This window comes from Caloenas nicobarica, chromosome 3 (assembly GCF_036013445.1).
Source record: "Caloenas nicobarica isolate bCalNic1 chromosome 3, bCalNic1.hap1, whole genome shotgun sequence".
Classification (NCBI taxonomy): Eukaryota; Metazoa; Chordata; class Aves; order Columbiformes; family Columbidae; genus Caloenas; species Caloenas nicobarica.
Genome location: NC_088247.1, coordinates 106,273,143 through 106,297,539, shown reverse-complemented (window position 1 = coordinate 106,297,539; position 24,397 = coordinate 106,273,143). Strand labels below are relative to the sequence as shown.

The following is a 24,397-nucleotide window of genomic DNA, read 5'->3' as shown; positions in this document are numbered from 1 at the left end:
GTTCTCATCTTGAGTAGGTTTATGTGGGTGGGAAAAAATAACAAATATTTGGTGAGATTTATTAAAATTAAGGCAACTCTTCAGGAAACTTGAAAACTCATTTGACTTAGTTTTGAAAATCCTAATTAGTTCTTTTCAGAAACATCACCATTTTTATGCTTATTTTAAAGGTGAGAATGGTAGAACCTTTCAGCCAGCAAACTTCAGAGAAAAAATGCTGTTGTGTGTCTCATTACATTCTCATATGCTTTTTGATTATGGCAGAATGAAAAAAAAAAAAAAAGAAAAAACAACCTAACAGCTACTTTTAACAAAATTAAAACCCTTCTGAGCAATGTGAAGGATTGAATGTGAGTTAAGTTCAGCAAAATTATCCACGGCAATCCATCTCCAGTACTCACTTAAAATACATTTCACTTAAAAGCTCTGTGTGTCTGAAACAGCTATTTACAGTTTAAAAGGAAAGAAAGAGAAAGAAAGAAAGAAAGAAAGAAAGAAAGAAAGAAAGAAAGAAAGAAAGAAAGAAAGAAAGAAAGAAAGAAAGAAAGAAAGAGAGAGAGAGAAAGAAAGAAAGAAAGAAAGAAAGAAAGAAAGAAAGAAAGAAAGAAAGAAAGAAAGAAAGAAAGAAAGGAAGAAAGAAAGAAAGAGAGAAAGAAATTCTCATTTTACCTGTCTTGTAGACAAGCCCTGGTTCCAGATGAGAGCCTGCTGCAGCATGACTAAGAGTCCCTTCCTCAAGAGTCCCATCCCCAAGAATTAATATTTGTAAAAAAAAAGATATTTTATCGCAGTCAAAAAGTAAACAAAACAAATAAGGACTCAAAGATAAGATTCAATGTCCAGGCCTTATGATGATATTCTTGACGCTGTTTTCCTCCCGTTGTGTCACAAATAGCCATTCTGTTTATTTCTGGGGTTTTTTTCTAGATGAAAAAATTATCTTACAAGTCCCTAGGGACCATTGGGTTTGTGGCATTTTCTCCTGTCTGGATTCCTATAAAGGTGCCAAGGAAAAGAGGTGAATCAGAAAGTCCATGAAGAATAATTACATTTGAAAATAAAGGTGTGTTATTTAGCCCTGGCTTTAGGAGTGTATAGCTTTTAACCTATCAAATAGACTATATACCCTATAAAAAATAATATATTTCTTTTTCCTACAAGCAACACAAAAGCAAGGGCTCCTGGATCCATGAAGGGGAGCATAAATAGTGTTTCTCCTTCATGGACAAAAGTGGCTGGGCTGTAGAAACTAAAAATGCTTTGTTGTCCCTTGGTCTTACCAAGCAAAGCATGCAAAATAACACAGCTGAGAAGGAAGGACCTTTTTGTGGTGCAGAAACCCAGTGTGTCAAAAGTGCCCTGGTTAGTTCAGCTGAGGCCAGTGATTTCAACACCACTTTAAATACAAAATATTTATGTCGTGGAAAATCAGTATTGCTCATCTCCATCCCTGCTCTAAGGTCATAAAGGATCTTGGGGCCATGAACCACATCTTACTGAGAATTCATCCCGCAAAAAGCCACGTGGTTCATCCCAGCCCATGGGGCGGATCTTCCATTCAGGGAGTTGGGCTAGGAGGTCTCTGCATTCCTCCCTTGGACATGAAGGACACAGGCACAGATGTGAAGACAGAGATGTCTCTGGTCCTCGCCTGTTTGCTGCTGTTCCTGGCGGGCAGCTCGGGATGCCTGCACCACGCCTGCCACTGCATGGGCAGGGTCTTCATTTGTCAGGAGAGCAAGGTGGTCCAGGTTCCCCGGGACATCCCCACCAACACCACCGAACTGTAAGTAGGGAGAGGGGATGGTTGCGAGCAGCAGCCCTGTTTCTGGCTCTGAAAACAAACTGCTGCCTGGCAGGGCAAGGGTCAGGTTTGGAGAGTCGTGCAGGAGGCTTACACCCGCTGTTTGGAAAACACAGCCCTTCCTCTGACACTCGCTTAATTACTTCTTGAAGCTCCTCTCTGTTGCTCCCATCATGCTCATTTTAAGATCTCTGTTAAGAAAAGATATGTACATTATAATGCAAAGCGCAGACTAAATTTTAAACAAGCTTCCTTGACGCTGTGACAGTAATTTGAAGCATAAAGTCTAAGCTTCCTTTACAGCTTGCTTCAGCGTTGTCGAAACACGTAGCGCAACTTGTCTGCCCCAAACGACTTGATGATGGGCGTTTGTGTTTGTACTGCGGGAGCTTTCCAAAGGTTTGTGCTTGTTTGCCAAGAAGCAACTTAATGTTTTCTTGCTGAAATCATGAAGGCTTTACAGAAAGATCTCTGATAAACGTTCAGACAGCGATCCTCCTTTATCAGAGGAGCAGCATAACTGCAGCTGGAGAGAGTGAACCATGTAAAGATACCGTACTGTGTTACTCAAGGAAGAGTTTTATCTATCTTAAAGCTTCTCTTGTTTTCCATAAAGCAATGTTAGCAATACCGAATGACAGCTGTTTTTTGTGTCAGTACCACAGGCAAGCAAAAGTGCTTACACAATGACGAGTATGTAACAATGCAAGTGATTGTTTTCATTTTCATTTTCTTTTTTAAGAAAGTTATATCACCCCTTGCCTATACCCACACTTGTCTGACATTGTTATGAACTAAAGCAAAAATGAAAGGAGTAGTCCTGGATAAATCCTTTGATTAATAGCTGGAGTGGCAAGTTTGGAGGGAGGATACAAAGAAGAATAATATATCACCAGTTGGGTAAATAGGTCCCTATCTTAATTTTAGACACCACAATATGTCTATGGTTACTATCCTACAGTTTTCCTAGGGCAGAAGTTTCGTTTCATTCAGAAAGAGGAGTTGTTATGCTAACTGAATTAGAGAACTGCAGTGAAAACTTGACAAAAATGCCTGAATTAACCACAGAAGGTCAGCAAAAGTTTAAATCATTCTCGCAACTAGAAGGAAAAATAATCCATCTGTGATTTAGGTCATCTAAATCCTGAGTGAACTGTGCTCCAGGCATCTAGTGCTAATTTTGTTTAATTTTGCTTTGATTGTTTCTTTAGATTACACAGTGAAGGTCTGCCTTCTAGGGATTAAGCAAAAGCAGTTTAAAATTATTTCTGCAAAGAAGTAGCGTTTTATATCACCAAAAAGCACCTGTTAGCAAAATTGTTTGCAGTAAATCCTTGTTCACTTCTCAAGGGTTTGTTGAGGATGCTAATTTGTGGGTTCCTCAGCATGAGTGTGTATTCTTCGAAACAGGCTGACTGCAATGTTGGTGTGATCAAAACCAGCAAGTGAATCCTTTCTTCTGGCGTCGTCATACAAATACAGGTGTTACAATCTCTCGACTTGAGTCTCCTCTCAGTTATGCCAGCTTTTGGTTCCTTGGGAGGTAATTCTGGAAAACTCTGTAGAGTTGCTTTGAGTATACAGAATGTTAAAGTTACTAAAGCCAGATACATTAGCTGGAGAGCTATTAAGTGATAGATAAACCTTAGATTTTCCTTTAAGGTCAAAGCAGGGGGACTCTAGAAAGGTGTCTTCCTATGCATCTCTCTGTTGAGTGCCTAGTGGGGTGATTCAGGTGACTACAATAGACTACTGCTCCAGGTAACCAAATAAGCTTGCTTTATATTTCTTCAAAAAGCCTCAATGAGTCAAAAGAGTTTTAAAATTGGTGTAGCAACTTGAACGTAGATGGCCACAGTGTCTAAGGACCCTGTATAGGACACAAGCACAGCTCCTGCAAGGTACTTCTTTCACTCAAAATCTCATTCTGGGAGTGCAGGATGTGGCCTCATTTTGTTTGACATAAAGGCGAGGGTATTCTTCAGTACACTTGGAACTCTTCACCTTCTCTTACGTGGTCTTGATAGCTTTCCTAAGCTATCCTAGTGTCCTTTCCTAGTGCCTTTTAGATGTTGAACAACAGGCCGGTGAAAGCCTTGGAGAGAGAACAAGAGCCTCAAGCACTTCTCCTGTTGCTGTGTGTTTCTGTTCCAATAAAGCTGTTTCTTAAGTTGTGACACTGGCATGTGGCAGCCTGCTCTGTTACTCGGTAAAAAAATTCAGGATAAAGGTAAAAATATTGCTCTCAAGAACCATTATCTCTACTTTTGCCATGGCTGATTTTTTAAATTATTGTTATTATCTTTTATTTTTCAAGGGCTGACTGCTGACACTGCTGCCAATGATGGGTTTCTTTGTGGTTGGTCTCCTGACAGTGAGAGCTTATGCTCCACAGCGAACATGAGCTCTGTGGCATGGTACAAGAGCCGGAGTTTTGCTCCTGGTTGGATTCTCATCTGCTTTAGCAAGGGTGTTGCAAATGGGAGGGCTGGCAGGCTCTTATGGTGAGGGATCTTGGTTTATACTTGCCATGTGGAAAAAGAGCAGGGATTAGAAACCATGGGGTTTCATTACTCTTTTTGCTGCCACGTCTACTTTTTCACTTACAGGCCAAAATTTTACAAGAGGACAGTTACAGCTTGGCTTGTACATTGCTTCTTGCAGATCTACAAGCACTCTGCAGGTGGCATGTCTTGAGTGTTTGCTAGTGAGACTGTGGTTATTAGCTGTTTTACATTATAATCTTTGCCTGGAAGAGGAGTTGGATAGAAGAATTATCGGCATTTTTTTATAGATACCAAAATGCTGTTGAGAAATGTAGATGGCTCTAACTTAGAACACTGGAGGTAATCCATGAGAAAAGAGAGGCCAAAAGTTCAGATGGGAAATGTACGATCATTTGTGTCGAAGTATTAACTATTAATTGCCTCACAGAGTATAAGAGGGGGAGCAACTCAGTAGTCACTGAGTTGCAGTTTACTTCTTGCAGATTTAAAATAGTTTTAAAATTCAGTGTCAAGCTTTGTAATCCATCCTTAGTATTCACTAAGATTTAATTTAGTCAGAGATCTTGCTTTAAGAAAGTAATGCAAACAGAAATAACTTGCTCTCAGAATAGAAGGGATCCTTCTTAAGTTTTAGCAAAGTACTTTAAGCAGAAAAGTATGAATATCAACTGGGAATACAGCTAGAAAATCCGTTCTCTTACAGCACCCTTCCTTGCTTTTGGGTTTCTCGTCTCAGCCGTGCTTGAAATCACTCTTGCAGTATCCCAGGCAAATCGAGAGCTCTACCCCTGCAGCTAGGCACAGCCATTTGGGCAGTGGACTATACCTCTGATTTGACAAAGTAAAGCAAGAGTAAAAGGCAGCTTAAAAAGGGAGGTGAAAAAGGCTGTTTGGTCCAATTCTGCTTGCAATCCTGCAGAATTATGTGAGAGAAATGTTAATATCAGCATTTTACCTGCATACTGTAACTAATAGTGTGATAAAAAAAGGCTTCAGGAAATCAGATTGGGTCATATTGTATTTGTTATGAAGAGGAACTGCCTTCAACTCAGTTACTTTCCTAATTTTCTCCTGCTCCTAAACCTCCCTCCCTTACTGTTTAGCCCTCCATACCTGGCATACATGCTGAAGCATGTTGACGGGTTGGTTCCTTTTGCCTGACTGTTTCTACATCATGGAGACAATATAAGAAACATTTGCTGAGAATGGAAATTGCGAACTTGAATCTGTGACTCAGCTAATTAAAAGAAATTATTTAACATGTTAGCGTGCCAGAGGCTTCAGCAAGAGAGTGGTGCCAGTTTCAGAAAGGAGCAACTGAGATGACTGAAATAATTGACAACAGAGATGGTCCATCATTTCCACCCATCTGTCAAGGTGCTACCTAAGAGGAAACTGCAGATAAAATAAATAAGGCCTAGAGTTGATCATGTGGTGTTTTGTATATTAAAAACCATTCTCTCACTTCACTAGCCAGTTTAGCCATTGTCAGAGTGGTTCAGAGGTACATTATATAGAGCGTTTTCTCCCAAGCATCTGCAAACTATAAACAGTGGGGGGTTTTTACTTGCTCTCTGCATAGGTGTTTTTGTACAGTTGCTCAAGGTTATTTATTTTAGACTATCAAGTCAAGGCTGAGCAGATATCTAACCACTAAAACAGTTGCTGCCTTGAAATAGCAAGTTCTGTGTTAAGTACTGAGTCAGATGTGCTTCCCTGTGACAGAAGCTGCAAATGATGTGAACAGTAGCTGCAATACTGTTATTGACAGCTGCAATTAGGAATTTTTTATGCTTTCACACTTGAAACTACAGTGAAACCTGCAAACAATTACAGTTCTTGCTCAGGTGTTTATACTGGTGGCCTGACCTTCATCTAAGACAGGGGATGTGGGAAGGATAAAGTAAGCTAACAAAATGAAGACCCATGAAACTTTCAAGTCCCTTTGTTACCGTGGTTAATCATATAGTTAATCAATAAAGCAACATATTATCAGAAAGGGATGAGAATATTTGCACAGCAGAGCATATTGAGAACATATTACATGCTATCTAAAACATTTACTTTTTTTTTTTTAGATTTAAATCTGCTTTTCTTCTGCTAGGGTAGAAAAAAAGTCTGCAGTTAATACTACATTCTTCTCTTCCTAGATTTATGATCAGTTCATACTTTGAAGCAGAAAGCTATAGAAGTTGCTGTACAATTGCTGGCTGGATTCTGCATTTGACATTCTCATTGGTAGGATGAAAAGAAATAGGCAGAGCATAAGACAGAAAAAAGAAAGGGAAGAAAGTGACACTAAAGGATAATAAACTCTGCAGGGTGGATCCTCGGCTAGTAGAAACTACCAAGTACGTATCTCTATAGAAGCGTGCGGCTTCCAAAGCTTCAGGAGCTTTTCAACACAAGGAGGTCTGCTGCACACAATAGGAGTTGCTTTGCAGTGCAGTACTCTCTGCTGACTTTCTCATGATACTGTGGCAATAAATATATATGCATGACTTTCACCTGACTTATAATGACTACAGCCTGATGCATCTATGACAGATGTATCATCAAGTGTGAAGATGTATAAATGTGTCTCTATATATCTAAAGTATCTTTGAAATTAATGTATATTCTCTTAAAATGTAATGGCAAGTGTATGACTTGTTAAATCACTAAGATTTTCCAGGGAAACACAGTGAAAGGCAAGACTCGATTTTGTTTGCCTGTGGCATTGAGAGGGTGGCAAGGTCCATGCTGGCTGATGGCCTTCGCTGGAGTCAGCTGCAGAGAGATTCTCCCCATGTACAGGTTTTGGACTTTCTGGCAGCCTCTATCTCACAGACACACGCAAAAACCCCCTGAGAGAGCCCGTGTCATGTCACCACACACCTGATACCAGGTGAAATAGGTTCCTGGGTCTGTTCAGCTCTAGGTCCCAAAATAAAGCCTCTCTGTTAGACGTTATAAGTATATTTTGCTTCACCTCCTACAAAAAATCAAAACTTGACTATTGAATGAAATTATCATCAATGTTTTTCTAAAGCGTTTAGAAGATTAAACTAGTCATTTGTAGGTGTTACATTTTCTTATCTTGAATATTTTGCCCTCATCTTGGATGCCTCTCCATTCAAATCTTTTCTTCATATAAATATAACCTAGGAGAGTTTGACAGTAATGTTATTCATGAGATGCAAACTGGAAAATACCAAGGTTTTGTGTAGAGTCACAGCAAGAGAGGAAATCTCTGGTAAGGTCAGAAATAAGTAGTTTTAAACTAAAATGTGTTTAAAATGGAGAAGTTGGTAAGTCTAGGGGACATTAAATGTAGGATGAAGGTCTAGCTTTTACTTCTCCAACAAGAACATGTATCACAAAACAGATCGGAGAAATGATGAATTCACCAGTGTCATGCAGCAGTTAATTTCCTTTTCTCTGAATGGTATGTCACACTAAACCTTTCAACAGTGTGGATGATTTCCTAGCTTCATTTACTCGCCTTACTACAGCTTCTCACAACTCATCAGTTTTCACCACACAGAACTAAAACGCTGGTTGTTTTCTCCTTTCTAATATTAAAATGTATTAGCTTCATCCCTCGTCTCACCCAGGGAGGCCAAGACACTTTGGCTCAGGGAATCCCATTGATACTCAGATGTGACTATCACTCGCTGGGAGAGCAGAGCACAGTCAGAGCTCTAGAGAGAAGTTCTGAAGAGTACTTTTATGAGTTTGAAAGACATTAAAGTGCTTACCTGTTTCTGTTACAGTTGTTCAGCTTCACTGAGTTGCTCTCCCATCCCTTGTACAGGGAGCTCAGGGTATTTATGCATGAGGGGGATGCAGAAGTGTCTGTGTGTGCCCCTTATGCTCTGACCCAGCAGGATACAAGCTGCTACACTGCAAGAGCCACAAAGCCAGGACAACATATCCGTTATCCTTGTATCTGCATTTGTCCATGCAATATGCCTTCAGCTCCTCACTCAGGTTTATAAATGATGGCTTAGGAATTTGAGTTAGCCATTTTCTGCATCTGGCCCTTAGCAAAGTCATATCAGCATGGCAGTCCTGAAGAATAAAGCTCATTATCTCCCTCAAAATGCAGGCCATGCCTCTTAAATTAAAAAAAACCAAAAACAAAAACAAAAACAAAGACACCACCAAATACCAAAAAACCACAAACAAACAAACAAAAACCACACAAAAAAAAAAAAAAAAACAAAAACCAAAAAAACAACAAAACAACTTGCTGTTCCCAGCAGCATTTCTGAGATGTAATGGAGAAGAGACCTCCAGCAGAAGATGTATTTAAAAGCCCCAAATTGAATTATTCTAGAAGAATATCACACACAAAATGTGTCGCCTGATAAGCCAGCAGAAGAAAGTCTGCTGTGCAGCTCAAAGGTTTTCTTCACGGATGCCAGGGGGTCTCCCTGGGCTGGTGTATCACTGAAAATACTGGGTGTGTGGAGACCTTAACAAGGGTGAAAAAGGAAGGTGGATGAGAAATGCCAGAAGAACAGAGAGAACAGTTGCACAGGAGGGTGATGCCAAGTGAACATACATCCCAAAGGGGACAGCTGCTCTAAGCACCAGCAGTTTGTATGCAGGAAGGGGTCCTGCAAAGTCAAACCAAATTATCTAGGATAGAAAAGAAAAATAAACAAACTGTTAGACACCCAACTGAGGAGCAAAAGAAATTCATGCAAAGTTCAACATGTCTCACTCTCTTCTAACTTGACAGCTTTTTAGTTAGTTCTGCTTAACTTTACTGAGTGTCCTTGTGCATGCAAGCTAAAAGATAATTGGGATAGGTTCACAGCTAATTTAAATTGTCATAGCTTCATTAACTTCAGTGGAAAGAACCAAGTTCATTTTCACTGTCTGGCAATTGGGACCTCTGTCAGCCATGTGTTGTTCATTTTGTCAGCAGCTGATTGGTAATTAATATGTGCGTGTGTTTGGTAAACAAGACAGTTTGGGCATAGAAGACAGGTATTCTTTTTCATAGTAGTCTGTTAGTTTTACACAGCAAGAGGCAAACACTTTTTGTAGGAAAAGCCACTTTTCTTTGTTTAAGACCTTGACCTTCTCAGACAAAACCTGTAAATTATTTCACACTCTTTGCCTGTAGTTTGATTGGACTGATCTTATTAGCAGTGAAATTTAACTCATTAAAATGAAACTTATTTCAAATTATAGGTCAGAGCCAAGCCTGGATTTCATATAAGAGTACAGAAAATTATTTCTTCTAGTTGTCTTGCATACAGTGTAATAATAAGCCCTATTTCTGGCTTTACTTATTTACAGCTTCCTTGATTTGGGGGGCCTAGGGTCAGAAAAGCTTGTGATTCTTTGCTTTTGCTTAATGTTTTCCTACGAACATCCTTAGGTGTTCTGGAAGCTCAGCCTTGAAGGTATGGATGCTTCTTATCTCCCATTACCTTATCAAGCTACTCAGATGTATTTGCTCCTAGTTAGCTAGAGAATTTAGAGACTGCTATTGTATGCAGAGCGATATATGTTTCTGAGTGAAATGAAAACAGTATTCAGCCCAATTCAGTGTGAAAGTATTTGTTTTTCATAATTATATTTACCTTCCTGAGCCTCTATCTTTGCTTGGATTAGCTAAATATTGCTATATCCTTGAATGTAACATATTCAACACTTGCTATAGACAGGGCAACTTTAAGCATGTACTGGGTGGTTGAGCCATGGACTGAAGCTTTAACCTCTGTCTGCTCCCTTCTCTACACCAGAATGCAGTTACTAGTCAGCATTTTAGTATATTCCTGGAAATCCTGTTTTCTGAACACTTGTGGAGCATTGTTCTTGTAACGGTCATACTGACAGAAAGTTTCCCCATAGTACATAAGAGCATGTACTTTCTGATATGAATCCTTGTCCAAATACAGTCTGTTAATTGAAATTAATTTGTAAATATTTATTTGTAATAAATCTATGGATCTTTGGTGGTTTTCCAAAAAAACTATGTGTATAAACATTCGGTGGGGAAAACTTCCAAGTTTTCAATGTTTGTTTGATTCATTTTTTGTTTGAGATTGGAGTGAGGAGGGAATATGCTTTCAAATGGCAGTCGGCAGATTTTTTTTTGTTTTTTTCGTTTGAAATAGTAGTGTGTAAAGAAGAACTGGATTGACTGTGTGAAGACTGGAAGAGAAAGTGGTGCTTGTTTCCTTAGGAGACTTTCTGTTGTCCTGTATTTGTGATCTGAACATAACACAGTGGGATGCAGTGGGATGCCCATAAAGCAGCCTCCTCTCACCCTTACTTCGAAGAAGTGAAGGGAACAGCATGTGTGCACACACCTGCACATGTGCTTGGGGTGTCTGTGTGTTTAACCTCTTCCTTCACTGGTTCGGCTCCAGGCAAAGAAGAGAAGAATAAAAAGCAGAAACATGTATATGTAGCTGTAACTGATAAAAAGGCCAAGGCTCAGCTGGGAGAGAGCAGCAATGGAAGGAGGGACTGTCTGCCTGTCTCTTTTTCCAAAATCAGGAGAATGGGATAGGAAGTAGTTTTTTGGGTTTGGTTTTCTTCACTGCAAATGATTGTCATGTGGGCAGTCTGAGGATTATTGCGGTTTCCTTTACACACCTTCTGAAAGACTTTTAATGGTTTTTGTTCATTTGTTTGGGATTTTTTGGAATATTTTTTTATTCTGTGCTGTGTTTTGTGCTTAGAAACGATCCCTGGTATAACATTCTTTCTACCCTTGGCTTTGAAAGGTTTGTATTTTAGTGCAAACATCAGGGTTAAGTTTTGATTTCTTTATTCACTTGTACCATCACTTGATACAAATGTATTAGGCTATTGCTTTCAGTAGCCCAGTAAATGTGTTCAAGGACTGTCAAAGGGCACCATGTTCAATGGGAAGCACTTGTGTCTGTAACAGCCATGGACACTCACCGAGATCAGAAAGTAAATCTGAGTCCAGCAGTGGAAATGCTGCCCGTGCTGCTTTCTCTGGAGTCTGCAATCTCTTCACTGATGCAAAAAACCAGAAGCACAGAGCAGTCAAATTCATTTTTAAATTCTTATTAACTACTAGGAAGTGGCTGATTCTGAGAGTCTTTCCTCAGAGTCCAGTATCTCAGCAGAAATGTTTATAGACACAAAGGAATTTCTGAACAAGCAAGATCTAAGAAGAGAGGCTATAAACCACCCTGCTATGGGAAAACAGTGGGTTGATGCTAAAAAACCTGCCGTATCCCCAAAGTTTTCTTTGGCCAACAGAGCTGCTATGGAAATTTTTGTTTTGTTTTGTTTTTTGGCAAGTGGAGAGTCACAAAAGAAGTACAGACTGTGTCAGAAAATGGGAACAAAACAAGAAATGCCTCAACAGAACAACTCTCTCTATGAGGAATTAGAGTGGTTTGAGGAAATGGTGAGTAGAACTGCCTATGGAGTGCTCATTGCAAGGTTTTCATCCTTTTATAAGTTTAGCTACTATCTGTATATGTCTCCTTTCATAAATATAAGAATGATGCATCTACAGGATCTTTTTTTTAATATATTCAGTATTCACGCAGCAAACAATCTCACTCTGGATTCCTTCATTTCCTTATGTGTTATTGCTATGTTACACTGGTGCAGCTCAGCATGGGCCCACACCCCAGAAATCAGGTTGTTCTTTTGAGCACTTTACCCTAAAAGTTGGAGCCCGTCCATCCAGGGCTTTACAGGAGCACTGCAAGGGCTGGACACAAAAAATGTGGATTTCCACAAAGCGTCTACCGTGGAGTGATTGCCTTTGGACCTACTGGTGTCCTGGTCCAGCGAGGACAGCTTTGTAGGTGAACCAGCAGCACCTTGTGAACCAGCAGCACCTAGGACTTGCCATTTTTTTGACCGTCAGAGGTGCAAATGCTGTCTGGAAGAAACACTTCAGTGGCACTAGGAAACGGGGACACTGGCTCTTTGTTCAAGGCTTTGAAAGACTTTTTTTTCCCCCTCTGTCTCAGGCTGCCAAGAGGCGGCCTTGATTCTAGGTATAGATTCATCTGTTTAACGTCCTCCAGGCTGAGCACACATAGGGTTGGTTATCAGCTAAAATAGGGAATGAGGCAGTGAGTGCTTCAGAAGTTCCTGCTTGCGCCTCCTTGAAGATTTTCTGCATTCCACAGAAAGCTTGTTAACATCTGCTTTGGAGGAATGGCAGGTTGCTGTTTTTATTAGTGGTGCCTGATTTGCCAGCTAGAGTACGTCTTTACAATGTTCATCATATAATGAAGGTCATACATTTCTATAAAGCACCTTATGCTAGTATCCTAATCTATGAACAACAGCTTTGGGCCTCAGCCTCTGTTGCATAGAAATACTCGGAGTTTTGCTAGTCTCAGCTCAACTGATTCAGGTTGGCTCTTGATCCTAGAAGCCCACAAGTCCCAGAAGCCTTAATTTTGAATATGACATCAACTGCCTTCTTAAAACCTTCCAAAGAAGGAAGAAGGTGCACCTAGACTGCATGGAGGTCTAAATTTCGCCTTCACCATCAGGCATAGTGTCACTGTAGGAGTTTCCACGATGTTGAGATTCACCAGTTGGAAAATCCTTTGCCAGCATCAGTATCTGTATTTCAGTAGCTGCTGTAACAGAACCCAATGACCATGCTTCCTCTGCTAGCCTGCCTTACAGCAGGCTTCCAAGTCATGCTTGGCTTGCGTGGTTATCCAAATGTTCTTCCCTTTTGTTGACCTTATTGAAGAGATGATGACGGAAAATACTTTCTGGGGAAAAAACAAGGTGTCAAACTGATCACTAACTATTCCCTGCTATCTCAGTGCTGAAATAGCAATGCTCAGTATGTCAGAGGCTACTTCTGCCAGATAAAGGGATAATCAGCTGAAACATCTGTGTGTTTCATAGTTACCCTTGAGAGAAGGAGGCAGGAAAATCAAAAAGCATGCACAAAGGCAGACAGTAAGTTGATTGTGTCTTTCTATACTTTCCTTGCATGTTATTTGCTCTTCTGCAACCCAATGCATGTGTCCTAAATATTGTTTTGGTGAACAATAATAACAGTAGTTCTGTGACTTTTGCCAAAAGCAGCATAAAATAATATTTTAAACACTGCAGTCTTATAAACAAAGCCCTAGGAAATAAACATCTCTTACAACTGTCAAACTTGGAGCAAAAGTTCATTTTCTCATTGCCAAAAGTGTGCCTTTATCTGAGAAAATGAGACAGAATGGCCAGTATTGTGCCTATTGTTTGAACAATCCATTTGCAAGAATAGATACAGATGTTATATTTACAATATAACAATATTATATAACAATATATTTACAATATTACAAGGAGAGAAAAAAAGTGGCTGCATAGTGAGATGAAAAAATCAAAAGCACTGAAATACCAAGCACTACATCTAACCCGACAGCTCAAGGAACGTAAAGTAGGGGCACATTTTCTTGACAAAGTAATCAACTACAAAATTCATGCATTCTCTCATTTTTTTGGAAGGCATATTCATTTTTGAAACTTGAGAGACTTTTAACCATGTAAAACAGAGTAAAGAGTAGAAGATCCTGCAAGGAAGCTGCAATTAGAGGACATCCTAAAGTAATGATGCAGACCTTTGAAATGAATCTGAAAAAAACCTAAATGATTCTGGAAGGATATGTGTGAAACTTCGCAATGATATTTCAGGTTCAGTGATGACACTGACTGTCATTTTTACTGGCCCTAAAGCAAAACCAAACATGGTTAACCAAGCCTCTTGCAGCAAATTCTATCAGCTAGATAAGACGTGGAGCAGTTAATGTACAGTACATTGGCTGATTGTGGATGTCGCCAGAGAAGAATGTGAGGCCAAATTTTTTTTTGTTGCAAATTCTGATTCGGATGATTCCATCTCCACATAAGGCGATTATCATTACGTCGCTGATTGGTTAAACTCTGTTCCCATTATTCAGGCCTACGCATGTGATAAAAGCTACTTCCAATATAGTTGAAAAGTCAGTGGAAGAATTCCTGTTGATTTTCATTAGATTGTGCCATAATATTTGGCCCAGTCTTTCACTGCATTGCTTTAGCACTTGGTCATCCGTACTGAAGTGTCAGCTAGCAAAAGCCACAGAGCTGAGGCAACAATTTCCTCATATGACTCATGAATAGATGTATATATAAAATGAGAGCATTGGACAAAGATGAATTCTTATACAATTTATACCCTTTTAATTATCTTCTGTCACAGCAAGTTATCATTGTTTTTAATTAAGCAAATGTCCTTAGACTGGCAAGGTATGCTGCTTCATACTTTACCTCTGCTAGAAATATTTATTTCTGTTTCGAAATTTTAATATGAAATATCAGGGAGGTGGAAGAACAGCAGAGTTTTCAACACCCTGACAACCGGTACTGTATATTATGTTTCCCTAGCTCTGTCCTCAAGGTGAGCAGTCAAGATAGGCCAATGATCTGCAGCCCATCTAATTTGTTTTTGCATCATTTTCTTAAGTTGTCTTACGTGCAATTACCATTGCAGTGTAAGTGACACTGCTGGGAAAATCAATTCTTCCTCACTGAATAGAAAATAACTTACATTACACTTGAATCATAATTGGTATTTTGTTTCTTTTGTTGGACTTGCAGTTAACTGCTGACTACTTCGGCCAAGATAGTTCTGTGTCTTCTGGCAAAGGCACTACTTGCTATAAAACATTGTGAAATCTAATTCCGATTGAAAAGTAATAAAAACCGCTTAGGGATCTATACTGAATTTTCTGTCAGATGTTCGATATTATGTCCTTGAAGATTAAAAAGTCTTTGTATATTTATTAGCAAGATGGAACGCTATTCCAGATAGGTTGTGAACTATCCTCATCACTGGAGCATGTAAATGACTTTCAGTAGTACATCTGCCATATATTCTATTATTATGAGATTATTATTCCTCTTTTGCTGTTTATCTATAATTCAACCACAACAATGGAAAAGACTCTTATGTGCTATATGTGGGCACAAAGCCCACGTAACTGATGCCAGCTTTTCAACCTGAAGATGAATGGGAGTTAGCAGAGGTTATCAGCACTGTGCATTGTTCTCATACCTCTAGGGTGTCATGTGGTATGCCAAAAACCTCTTCAGTTCCACTGTATTTGGTGAAATAAATTCGGGGCTGATAGTTTGTACTTGGCTTAATATTATATAAGAAAGTTATATCGGAGGGAGGCGGGGGTAAAGGAGTTTTTCAGTGATTTATTTTCCTTTGCAGCAATTGTGCTCCAGAGCTGATGCTTGGGGTGTTTGGGATAAAACCCCTGAGATGAAAGAGGAGCTCATGGTGATGTCCTGATGACGAAATGTTCAAGCATTCCACATGCAGACCGGGGGCTGGTGACCTGGGGTCCAACTGAGACTTGAAAAGCTGTTTGGAGCTGCAATATGATTTTCCGGGGTTTCATTATTGGGGGAAGAGGCCACTATTAATTGAAACGAGCTTATCTGAAGTAGGGTCATCCCCCTAATATCCCGAGTAAGAAGGCAGCTGGGCTTCTCCTTTTTCTCCTGCCCTTGCAGGTGGTATGTAGGTGGAGAGTCTGTGTTCTGCACCTTACATTGCCATGACAGATCTGGAAACCATCTCTTGCTGTGAGCACCCATGCAGCTGTGTGCCCAGGGAAGGCACCTCATGCAGAGCAGGTACCTGCTCCTGGCCCCCTCTTAGAGCAGCCGGCCCTGCAATGAGACACTGCAGCTTCGCCAGAGCAAAGTCTGCCTGGGTAAAACAAAACAAAACGACAAACCAGAAAACAAAACAAAGTGACAAACAAACAAAAATAAGGAGGAAAACAAGATGCCTGTGTGCAAATGTCCCCCCACATTGCCAAAAACCTGGTTGCAGTTAACGATGTTCCCCTTGCTGCCCTCCAGTGGATAATCCTTGGTTGACTATTTTGGGTAGGGAGGACTCCTGAACGCTCTCCAACACCTCTTCCTAACCTAATAAGTGGAAAGAGACTTTTCAAGTGATTTGAACAAGAATCTCTTCACCTGAGCATTAAATCCCATGTGTAATGGATACTTTGTGCTTGTTTGTCTACTTAGTTCCATCATAGAATCATAGAATCCTCCCTGTAAATTCCTGTATCTTCAGAAAAAAACCGATACATTTCCTGATTTATTTTTATATATAGGTGGTTTTGGTCGTGTGGTTTGGTTGGTTGGTTGTTTGCTTGGTTTTGTGTGTGTGTTTTGTTTGTTTTTTCCCTCTGGGAAAAGGAAAAAAAGAGGGAGACTGTGTTTGGATAACCAGGAGCATTTTCAGGCTCTGTATCCAACTCCACACACAGCTGTTCTGGGAGAGATACTTAAAAGCTTGCAAGTGGATTCTTGTGCCACCTTATCTCTTTCAGACAAGAGAAGACACCCCTTGGCTGATAATGATAAGCTACAGCCTTGATCGATTTGATCTGTGCTTTTGTCCCTCTCCATAATTTGAGCTATTGATTCTATTTATTAAAACTAATTTAAAAAACACAAGAGCTGAGTGCTCTGCTGTTCCAGATCAGGCTGCTCCAGGCAGTCTGATCTGAAGCTAATCCATTCACCGCTGATTTATTTTCACTCTGTTTTCAAGCAGAGTTCTGTTCTGTGGGTTTGTTGGGGTTTTTTTTGTCCTCTGCTGCTCTCTGAGAAAAAAGACGTTTAATTTCTCACCTGCAGTGAGAGCAGGGGAGTCTAGATTCATTCTTCTGATATATGAAGTCAGCTCAGGAAGGTTTACCTGGCTCATATTCATGCAGATTTTTCCTCAGATGGTGGCCCGCTGTGTATTGTTCTCTATTGTCTTAAATCAAAGCACTACCTTTATGCTAGAAAACAAATCTGAGTATTTGCTTAAATGCACTCATCTTGCCATACTGGAGTCAACAGGACTTACCCTGTTCCTGAATTAAGGCCCAGCAGAGGAAATCCTTTCACTGCTTCTTCCTGGGAAGCACAGGTTTGTCTAAGGGCTGGGGGATAGTTCTCCAAAAATAAATACCTTTTTTTTTTTTTCCAGACTTAGAGAAATCAAATAAATCCCTTACTATTAAAAACTGATAAAAAATAAAGCTTTAAAGAGCTAGGCACGTTTTAGCACCAAGCTGGATTTGAGTCTGGCTAAGGATCAGCATTTAGTGATTTAGTGGTATTTATTTAGTGTCCATGCATTTTGCTGGTGATCCCATTGTAGTCTTTTTTTCCCTTAGTTTAACACAATTGTTTAAATCTTCAACCTTCAAATTTTTCAGCTGGTTAAAAGCTCTCTGTGTGTCTTGGTTACACAGGGACTGCATAGTGTGTCTACTGCATCTCTCTGTGTTTGCCACTGTAACATATTCTTTCCATAGTAAAAAAAATCGGTCCGTTCCTAATTTATCCTGAGGTCTGCTTGGTCTTACTGACAGTCTAAAGGCTGTGATTTTTTCTGTAATATGTCATATCTATCAGCTGGAATCAATCAGGCAAAACATGAGGCTTGATATCATCACAAAGAAAACAGGTATAGGGTGGTAGCCTCCAAAGCCCTGGTCTGTTTTTAAAAGTGTTGTGCTTTACTTCAGAAACCATATAGACACAGAAAGATGGAGTCAGTGTTACTGAATATTTATTTGTTTAAGCAGAGCCTCAGCTGTCCAGACACTGTAAGAAAGTGAAGCCTTTCAACTTGCTTATAGTGTGTCTTGCCCTGAGGCTTCACAGAGATGTTGTATAGCCCAGCAAGGATCTTCTGCAAGTGGTCAGCGGCTCAAATTCGGTCCGTCAGTACCAACAAGGGCATGCTAGATCCTCTTTACATAACCCCCTGCCTTGCCCCCAGACCTCCAGGCAGGAGTACAGCTCAGCAGAGGCAGATGACGAACCGTTTTCCCTCTCTAGGAAGGGAGCTGCTCCCTTGCCTCCTCTCTCCCTGCAATATAAACCATGGCTATGGTTAGGCAGACCAACTATCGTGCGTACAACAGGGATTCTTAAGAGCTGCTAAGGGTAGAGTAAGAATAGGGCAAATATTCACGATCTGTTACCACAATACTCCTTCAGCCTCCAACTAATTCCAGCCCAGGGGTCTGCCTGAAATTCTTGTTGCGTGTTTAGTAACTCTAATTTATCTCTCCTCAAATTAGTTGTGCATTCTACCCGTGAGCCCACATCAGCTTCGTGCACCCAGGCAGGCTGCATGAAGGAGTTCTGGTAGCCCATGTGCACCACGTGAAGAGCCAGGTCCTCTCGTTTGCTTTGACGCCTCTGTCCTCACCTTTGAGTTTTTGTAATGGAAGAGCTGATAAAACATCAGTCCTTGCCCACCTTCTCTGAGACATATTGCGGACCTCTAGCATCCCCTTAAGCTTTCCACAATGAAAAGTCACGGACAAATTGGCTATTTCTCTTATTGAAGCCATATTGTGACTTTGATCAGCCTTAATGCCCTCCTTTTTACTTTTCCCAATATTCATCTAGCTTTTTTGAGATGAAAGGGATCAGAACTGCACCCTCTATTCAAAGACTATGGGAACCACTGTTTTTTTTTTACCATAGAGAGCGGGGAGGAAGGTTTTAGAAAAAGAGGGCAGCAAACAAGTGACACAAAACCTTTAAGCATTCAGAGTATTATGAGCCTGAGTCCTCTTTGTAGTCCACATTCCAAAGTGGGGGCAGGGCAGACAGTAAGGGACAACTTGAGATTTTGCAGTGGCAGCGCATTTCTCCTTATTTTACAAAGATTATCAAAATGACCTAGCAAAAGAATTTGTGAAGAGCCAAAACATTATTTTAATATTTTTATTGTTAAATAGGCCTGGAGACTTCTTGTCACATTTATGTTTGGAAATGTCTAGCAGATCCAATTCTGTGCAGTGAAATAGGAGTCTGAATTCATCACTGAAAACATTACCCCTGTTTCAGTTTTACTCTTTGATTTTCTGGCAAAGGGAGAGGACTAATCCTTGAATTGTTTCAACCGAAGGAGCAGCCCCTTCTTCCACAATGTACAAAACCTAACGCTAGCTGTAAATGTCGAATGCTTCAACATTCCAATCTAGACTGAGATCGCTTGTTTCGAAGAGTGCGAAAATCGTTAGTGTTTGCTTGTGCTGATCTGAGTTTGTCTCCTCATTTTGGCAGAACTGTCCCAGGCTGGCTGCAGTGCAGGATCTTTGCTGCTCTGATGTTGGTCTCAGCAGAGACCTGTACCTCTCCAGCTCTGTCTGGCTCAGGCACATCTTAAGTAATATCTCGGTAGTCAATCCTCTTCACATATTTTGCTTTCATGTGTTTGTCCGTTTTTTCTAGAACATCTACCATCCACAATGTCCTGTAGCAAGGAGTTGCATCGATGAACTACATGCTGCATGAAGACTGAACTCCTTCTGCTTTGCAAATCTTCTCATCCAGCTCTTGTCTTACTACCCTGCTCATGGTACATGTTTGTCACCTTGCTCCTCACTCACCTTCCAGATTGCTTATGACTATGATATGCAGGCCCCATGCAGGTCTCCGTGGGATGCTATTCATGACCTTTCTTCAGTCAAATGACTGATATATCTATTCTTGTTTCTTCCAGTCACATTTTATCCAATTTTGCACAAGAAGATGCCTATCACAGTAATTTAGAGAGCTGATGACACAGTCAGTTCAAGGGAGCTGATGGAAGGGTGTGTAGGAAGGGAGTAGAAGTCCAAGGTTTCATCCACTGAGGTTAGATGTTGCAAAGGGTTTATTTGCCCAGGTGTAACTGCCTGAGCTCTTTCATAACCTGCAGCTGTGCCATGAGCAGGTCAAGTTTCTCCAGTCTCTCTTTCACTGTTCTGTCACCCTTTTTAAGAGGACCATGTGTATTATTTTTAAGTGGTCCACAGGGGGTTCACTTTTGAGAGGCACTCTGAAGGTTAAAGCATTAAGCACATCTTTATTCTGAACATAAGCTAGTGTTTCAGTTGTCACTGTGATCAAGCTGGCATATTTCTGAAACAATAATATTCACTTTCAAATGCATTAAGGATCCTTGCTTGACACCAGTGCAAGCTTTGTCCTGTGTTTTACTGGGAAGAGACCTGTTAATCTTAAAGGAAATAGTACAGTCAGTATTTTTAAGAATACTTGGTGCACTAGCTGTCTTGCTTTATTTATTCAGGAACATCATTTTAACATGTGAAAGTGAATCCATGATTAGTGGAAGGTAGACCAAGCATTTGGGGTGACAAGCTAATTCTTGATAAAATACTAGGGATATGTATATATATATATATGTATATATATATATATATATATTTAGTGCAAGGACAAGCAATAAGGATTCCTTGATTTGTCTTTCCCTTTCTGTCAAATTGGTTTTGTCTGTGGGGAAGAGATCTCAATAACAGAGAAATACTGTGAGGGAGAAGAGATGCTCTCAGGAGAGCACAGGATGAAATTGAAAGAGTCCATCCTCCTGAAATTCATATACCTGTGAATGTTTCCCTCAGCAATCACTAATAGATGAGCTGAGAAAATTCTTGATATGGAAACTGTGTGGCTAGGAAGAGCATCAGTAACACACAGATGCGTGGTGAGCAATGGCAGTAAACAGCAATGTTTACAGGACTTGAATACAATGCACAAAGTGCATGATGTTGTGAGGGCTGTGAGCCCTCTTACACATGTGGGAGCCTGTTGCTCACGTTAATCTCATGGGTACTCCCATTCTCAGTGTGCTCTGTGGTTCATTCTCTTGCACAGGCAGCATCAATTCCAGGAGCCAGCTCCTGTTCCCCTGGGAACAGCCAGTAGAGATATTCAGATTAGAGGAAGATGTGACCAGAAGGGATGAACAGGACATTTTGCTTCTTTGCATGATGCTAGAGTAACAAAAGGTGGGGATTTTTCACCTTTGTCACTTTTAGTGTTATATCAAAACATAAATATTTAAAATTTAAATGTGCACTTCAGTATGTAAAAACAAGGAAATGCTCCACTCACCACAACGATAAAGTGGGACCATATGGCATAAGCCCACCATATTTCTGTATTTCAGCATAGTTATGTCAGCACTAGTCTAGCTGTTGCCCTCAGAACAGTGGGGTACATGCTGTTTGCATCCAGGATCCCTGCTTTGGGAGATACTGCTTTCCCTAGACTGCCAGTTGAGTTAGCTGTGTTTGGCACTCACGCTGCTCTTTGGAAAATACAGTAGGTATCAGATAGCAGAGAGAATGTTTAGTTTTACAAAGCTCATACTCAGATCTGGAGGGGAAAAAAGAGTATGATCGAGTCTCCAAGTGCTATTCCTTAAATGGTTTCTGACTGCTCTGGCATCAAGGAGCATCAGAGATCTCATTACAACTTCAAACAAGCCTTTGGATGTATCCAAATTAATCCAAATATTTAATGGGGACCCTGTTACTTATTAGGCTGTGTGCTAATTAGGGAATTAGTGAGTATCTTTCTTTTTATTTTATTAATATTTTGTGATGTTTCAGTTGCGTCCCATTAAGCAATGTAGGTATAGTGCCTATGAGGATATGGATGAGAAAGGAGGTAAAAAGCATATTAGCTCTTTCTAATGAATTTGTCAAGCAAGTTAAAGTGACAGAGGGAAGTTACCTGGTGTTTTTGTTATTTCATCCATCAGTAGTGATGGTTCAGCAAGACATTTTGCAGGAAAGCTTTGACTTTCTGTTTTACCTTCACTAAGGCATCCAGCATAGAAATTAAGGAATTTTGTCCCTAGACAATTTGTTGCAGTCAATAAAAATAGCACAATGTATGGAGTGCCTGCCAACATAGAAAGTCCTGAGGTCCTAGAGGTAGAAACGCTACACACAAAGAACGCTTGTCACCTTTCTGATATGACCTCAGCCAGCAAAGAAACCACTGTTCTCTCCCTGCTGTGGAATAAGATCTTTTTTGATACATTCTTGAGACAGGAGAAGAGTTGAAGTCACTGGCTGTGTGTGAGCAGGATGGCTATTCTTGCTCTGAATCAAAAGAGAGGAAGAAAGTTTTGAAGACAATATCTAAAAAGCCCCCCATATGGTTGGACCGTGACCATTTTCCATAACCCTATTTGCCTTGACAAGTCGCCCATGGGAAAGAACACAAAGTAAAATGCTCTTTGTGCAAGAACAAAATACTTGTACAATACTCCTTTTGTTAGGAAAGTATGCAGAGATATTAATAAAAATAGATGCAATGCTGAGAGTGTGCTCGGAGTGAATGACCTTCTAATGGCTCCTGACCATAAAGATGGTTGCAGATATCAAGGTCAGATTTTAAGGAAGCTGCACATTTGTCACGTACTGTGCATTTCTTAGTGGCCCATGTGAGTATCTGTGAGGAACAAGGATGTGCTCTTCTAAATGTAATGTAGTGTCTTACAGGATAATCTATACTAATAAAGGATAGCTATTTGTAAAAATAAAGCAATCACTATTTTCTAGCTCTCTGTAACCAAGACAGGATAACTTTGTTCACTTGTGTTATTTATCTTACACAAAACACTTTTCACAGCATGCCTTTGACATTAATAGAAGCAATTTTAACCATGCTTTCAAGCTTACTGCTGGCCTTTTTTGGTAGGTAACTCATTCCTAGCAGTTAAACTCCTCCTGGATGTGAACGTGATAGCTATGATTCTGCTCATAGAGCTAAAGAGGACTCGTTTGTCGTTGCAATTTGTGTTCGGTGGCAAACCTTTTTTCTCTGAGTGTACGTGCTGCAGAGGAATCCAGGGCTTCAGCTTTGCTTTGCTTTGCTCAAGCTCTGGGCAAGCTTAAACAAAGGAGGAGAGCCTTCCTACATTGCTTTGCTGTCTGCTGCAAGGATACAGGATAAAAACTTTGCCCTTTGACTTGCAGCCACCTGGATCCCCTAAAGGGACAATATCCTTATGTCACAGGGTGCTTTGCAGCAAGTCTACTCAGGGCAGATGTCTTTTGTGTTTGTTACATATCTTGTATGTTACTGCTACTTGCACCTAAATCTTCAATGAAATTGTTTGTCAGACACATTGCAAAATGAGTTAACACACACAGACAACTGGTCTGAATAGTCACAACTCCATTCCTCTGCAGCTTTATCTCAATGTAAAGCAACCCAGACTAAGTACAGTGAAATAATTGCACTCAGTGTAGATCAGGTAGAGTAAAAGTTCTGGCATTTCATCTATTTTTCTGACTGGGAATTTTGCAGTCTTATCTTTTTTTTCACCTCCATCTTGGTGGTTTGTTGGGTTTTTTGTTGTCGTTTTCTTTTTCTTTCTTTTTTACTCCCCCATCTCCAGATTCATCCCACCCTATTCAAGCAGAGGTATTAAAAAGCATCTTGGACCTTTATTTTTAACTGCCTGCACATGTGACCTGGGAAAGAAGCTATCTGCAACATCGTGGAGGGGAGTGCAGTGTTACTGGGGACAGTAATGCTTTGTCCAGAAATGAAAATGTATCAATGCTGAGACTAAACATACCATGGTTTTGGAAAACTAAGGCAGAGGGGAGGGAGAGTAAGCTTTACAAGACTATTGCTTGACCACTTTTGCAGTCTTTTAGATGCCTTTTTTTCCCCCTCACAACACTTTTCTCTCCTTCCTTATCTCTCCTTATCAGCTGTTAGCTGCTGAGAGGCACTGTGTGCAACTTATTAGTTGACATAAGCAAGGTCCTGGGGGAAAAACAAACCCCACAGCAACTTTACTGTGTGCCCGTGCGAGCAACATCATAGCTCTGCTGGGGAAATGGGTGTTTTGTTATCCATGTTACGGTATTGTGGGCAGTCTACAAGTGAAATGCCAGCAGGACATCAGCTGCGTGATCTAAAAATGCTTCCCTTCAGCTTTTTTGTGGCTGGACGGGATTATTAAGCTGAGCAAGTATTCACTAAGTTTAGAATAGGAATGCCATCATTACTGTTCATTATCCTTTTAATCTAATTCAAAAAAGAAAAGGAAATTGATTTTTAAGGGAGGCCACTGGTAAAGATTAAGGAGTGATTCTTCATGAGCTCCTGCACATATTGCCTTTTAGATTCAGACCTGCAAAGAGGATGGGCATCGCTAATAACTTTATCATCACAGTTCTTGTTGTATTTACTTTGTCTGTACACTGCTTTTTTTTAACAAGAC

At 40.3% G+C, this 24,397-nt stretch overlaps 1 protein-coding gene across 1 annotated transcript in view; it reads left to right on the top strand.

Moving 5' to 3' along the window:
- Positions 1 to 1,601: 1,601 nt before the first annotated feature.
- Positions 1,602 to 24,397, top strand: part of FSHR (follicle stimulating hormone receptor) — an 85,784-nt gene continuing 62,988 nt past the window's right edge. The window contains exon 1 of the mRNA XM_065631917.1: positions 1,602 to 1,786. Within this exon, the coding sequence (XP_065487989.1) occupies positions 1,602 to 1,786 (185 nt within the window). The remainder of the gene's footprint in view (positions 1,787 to 24,397) is intronic.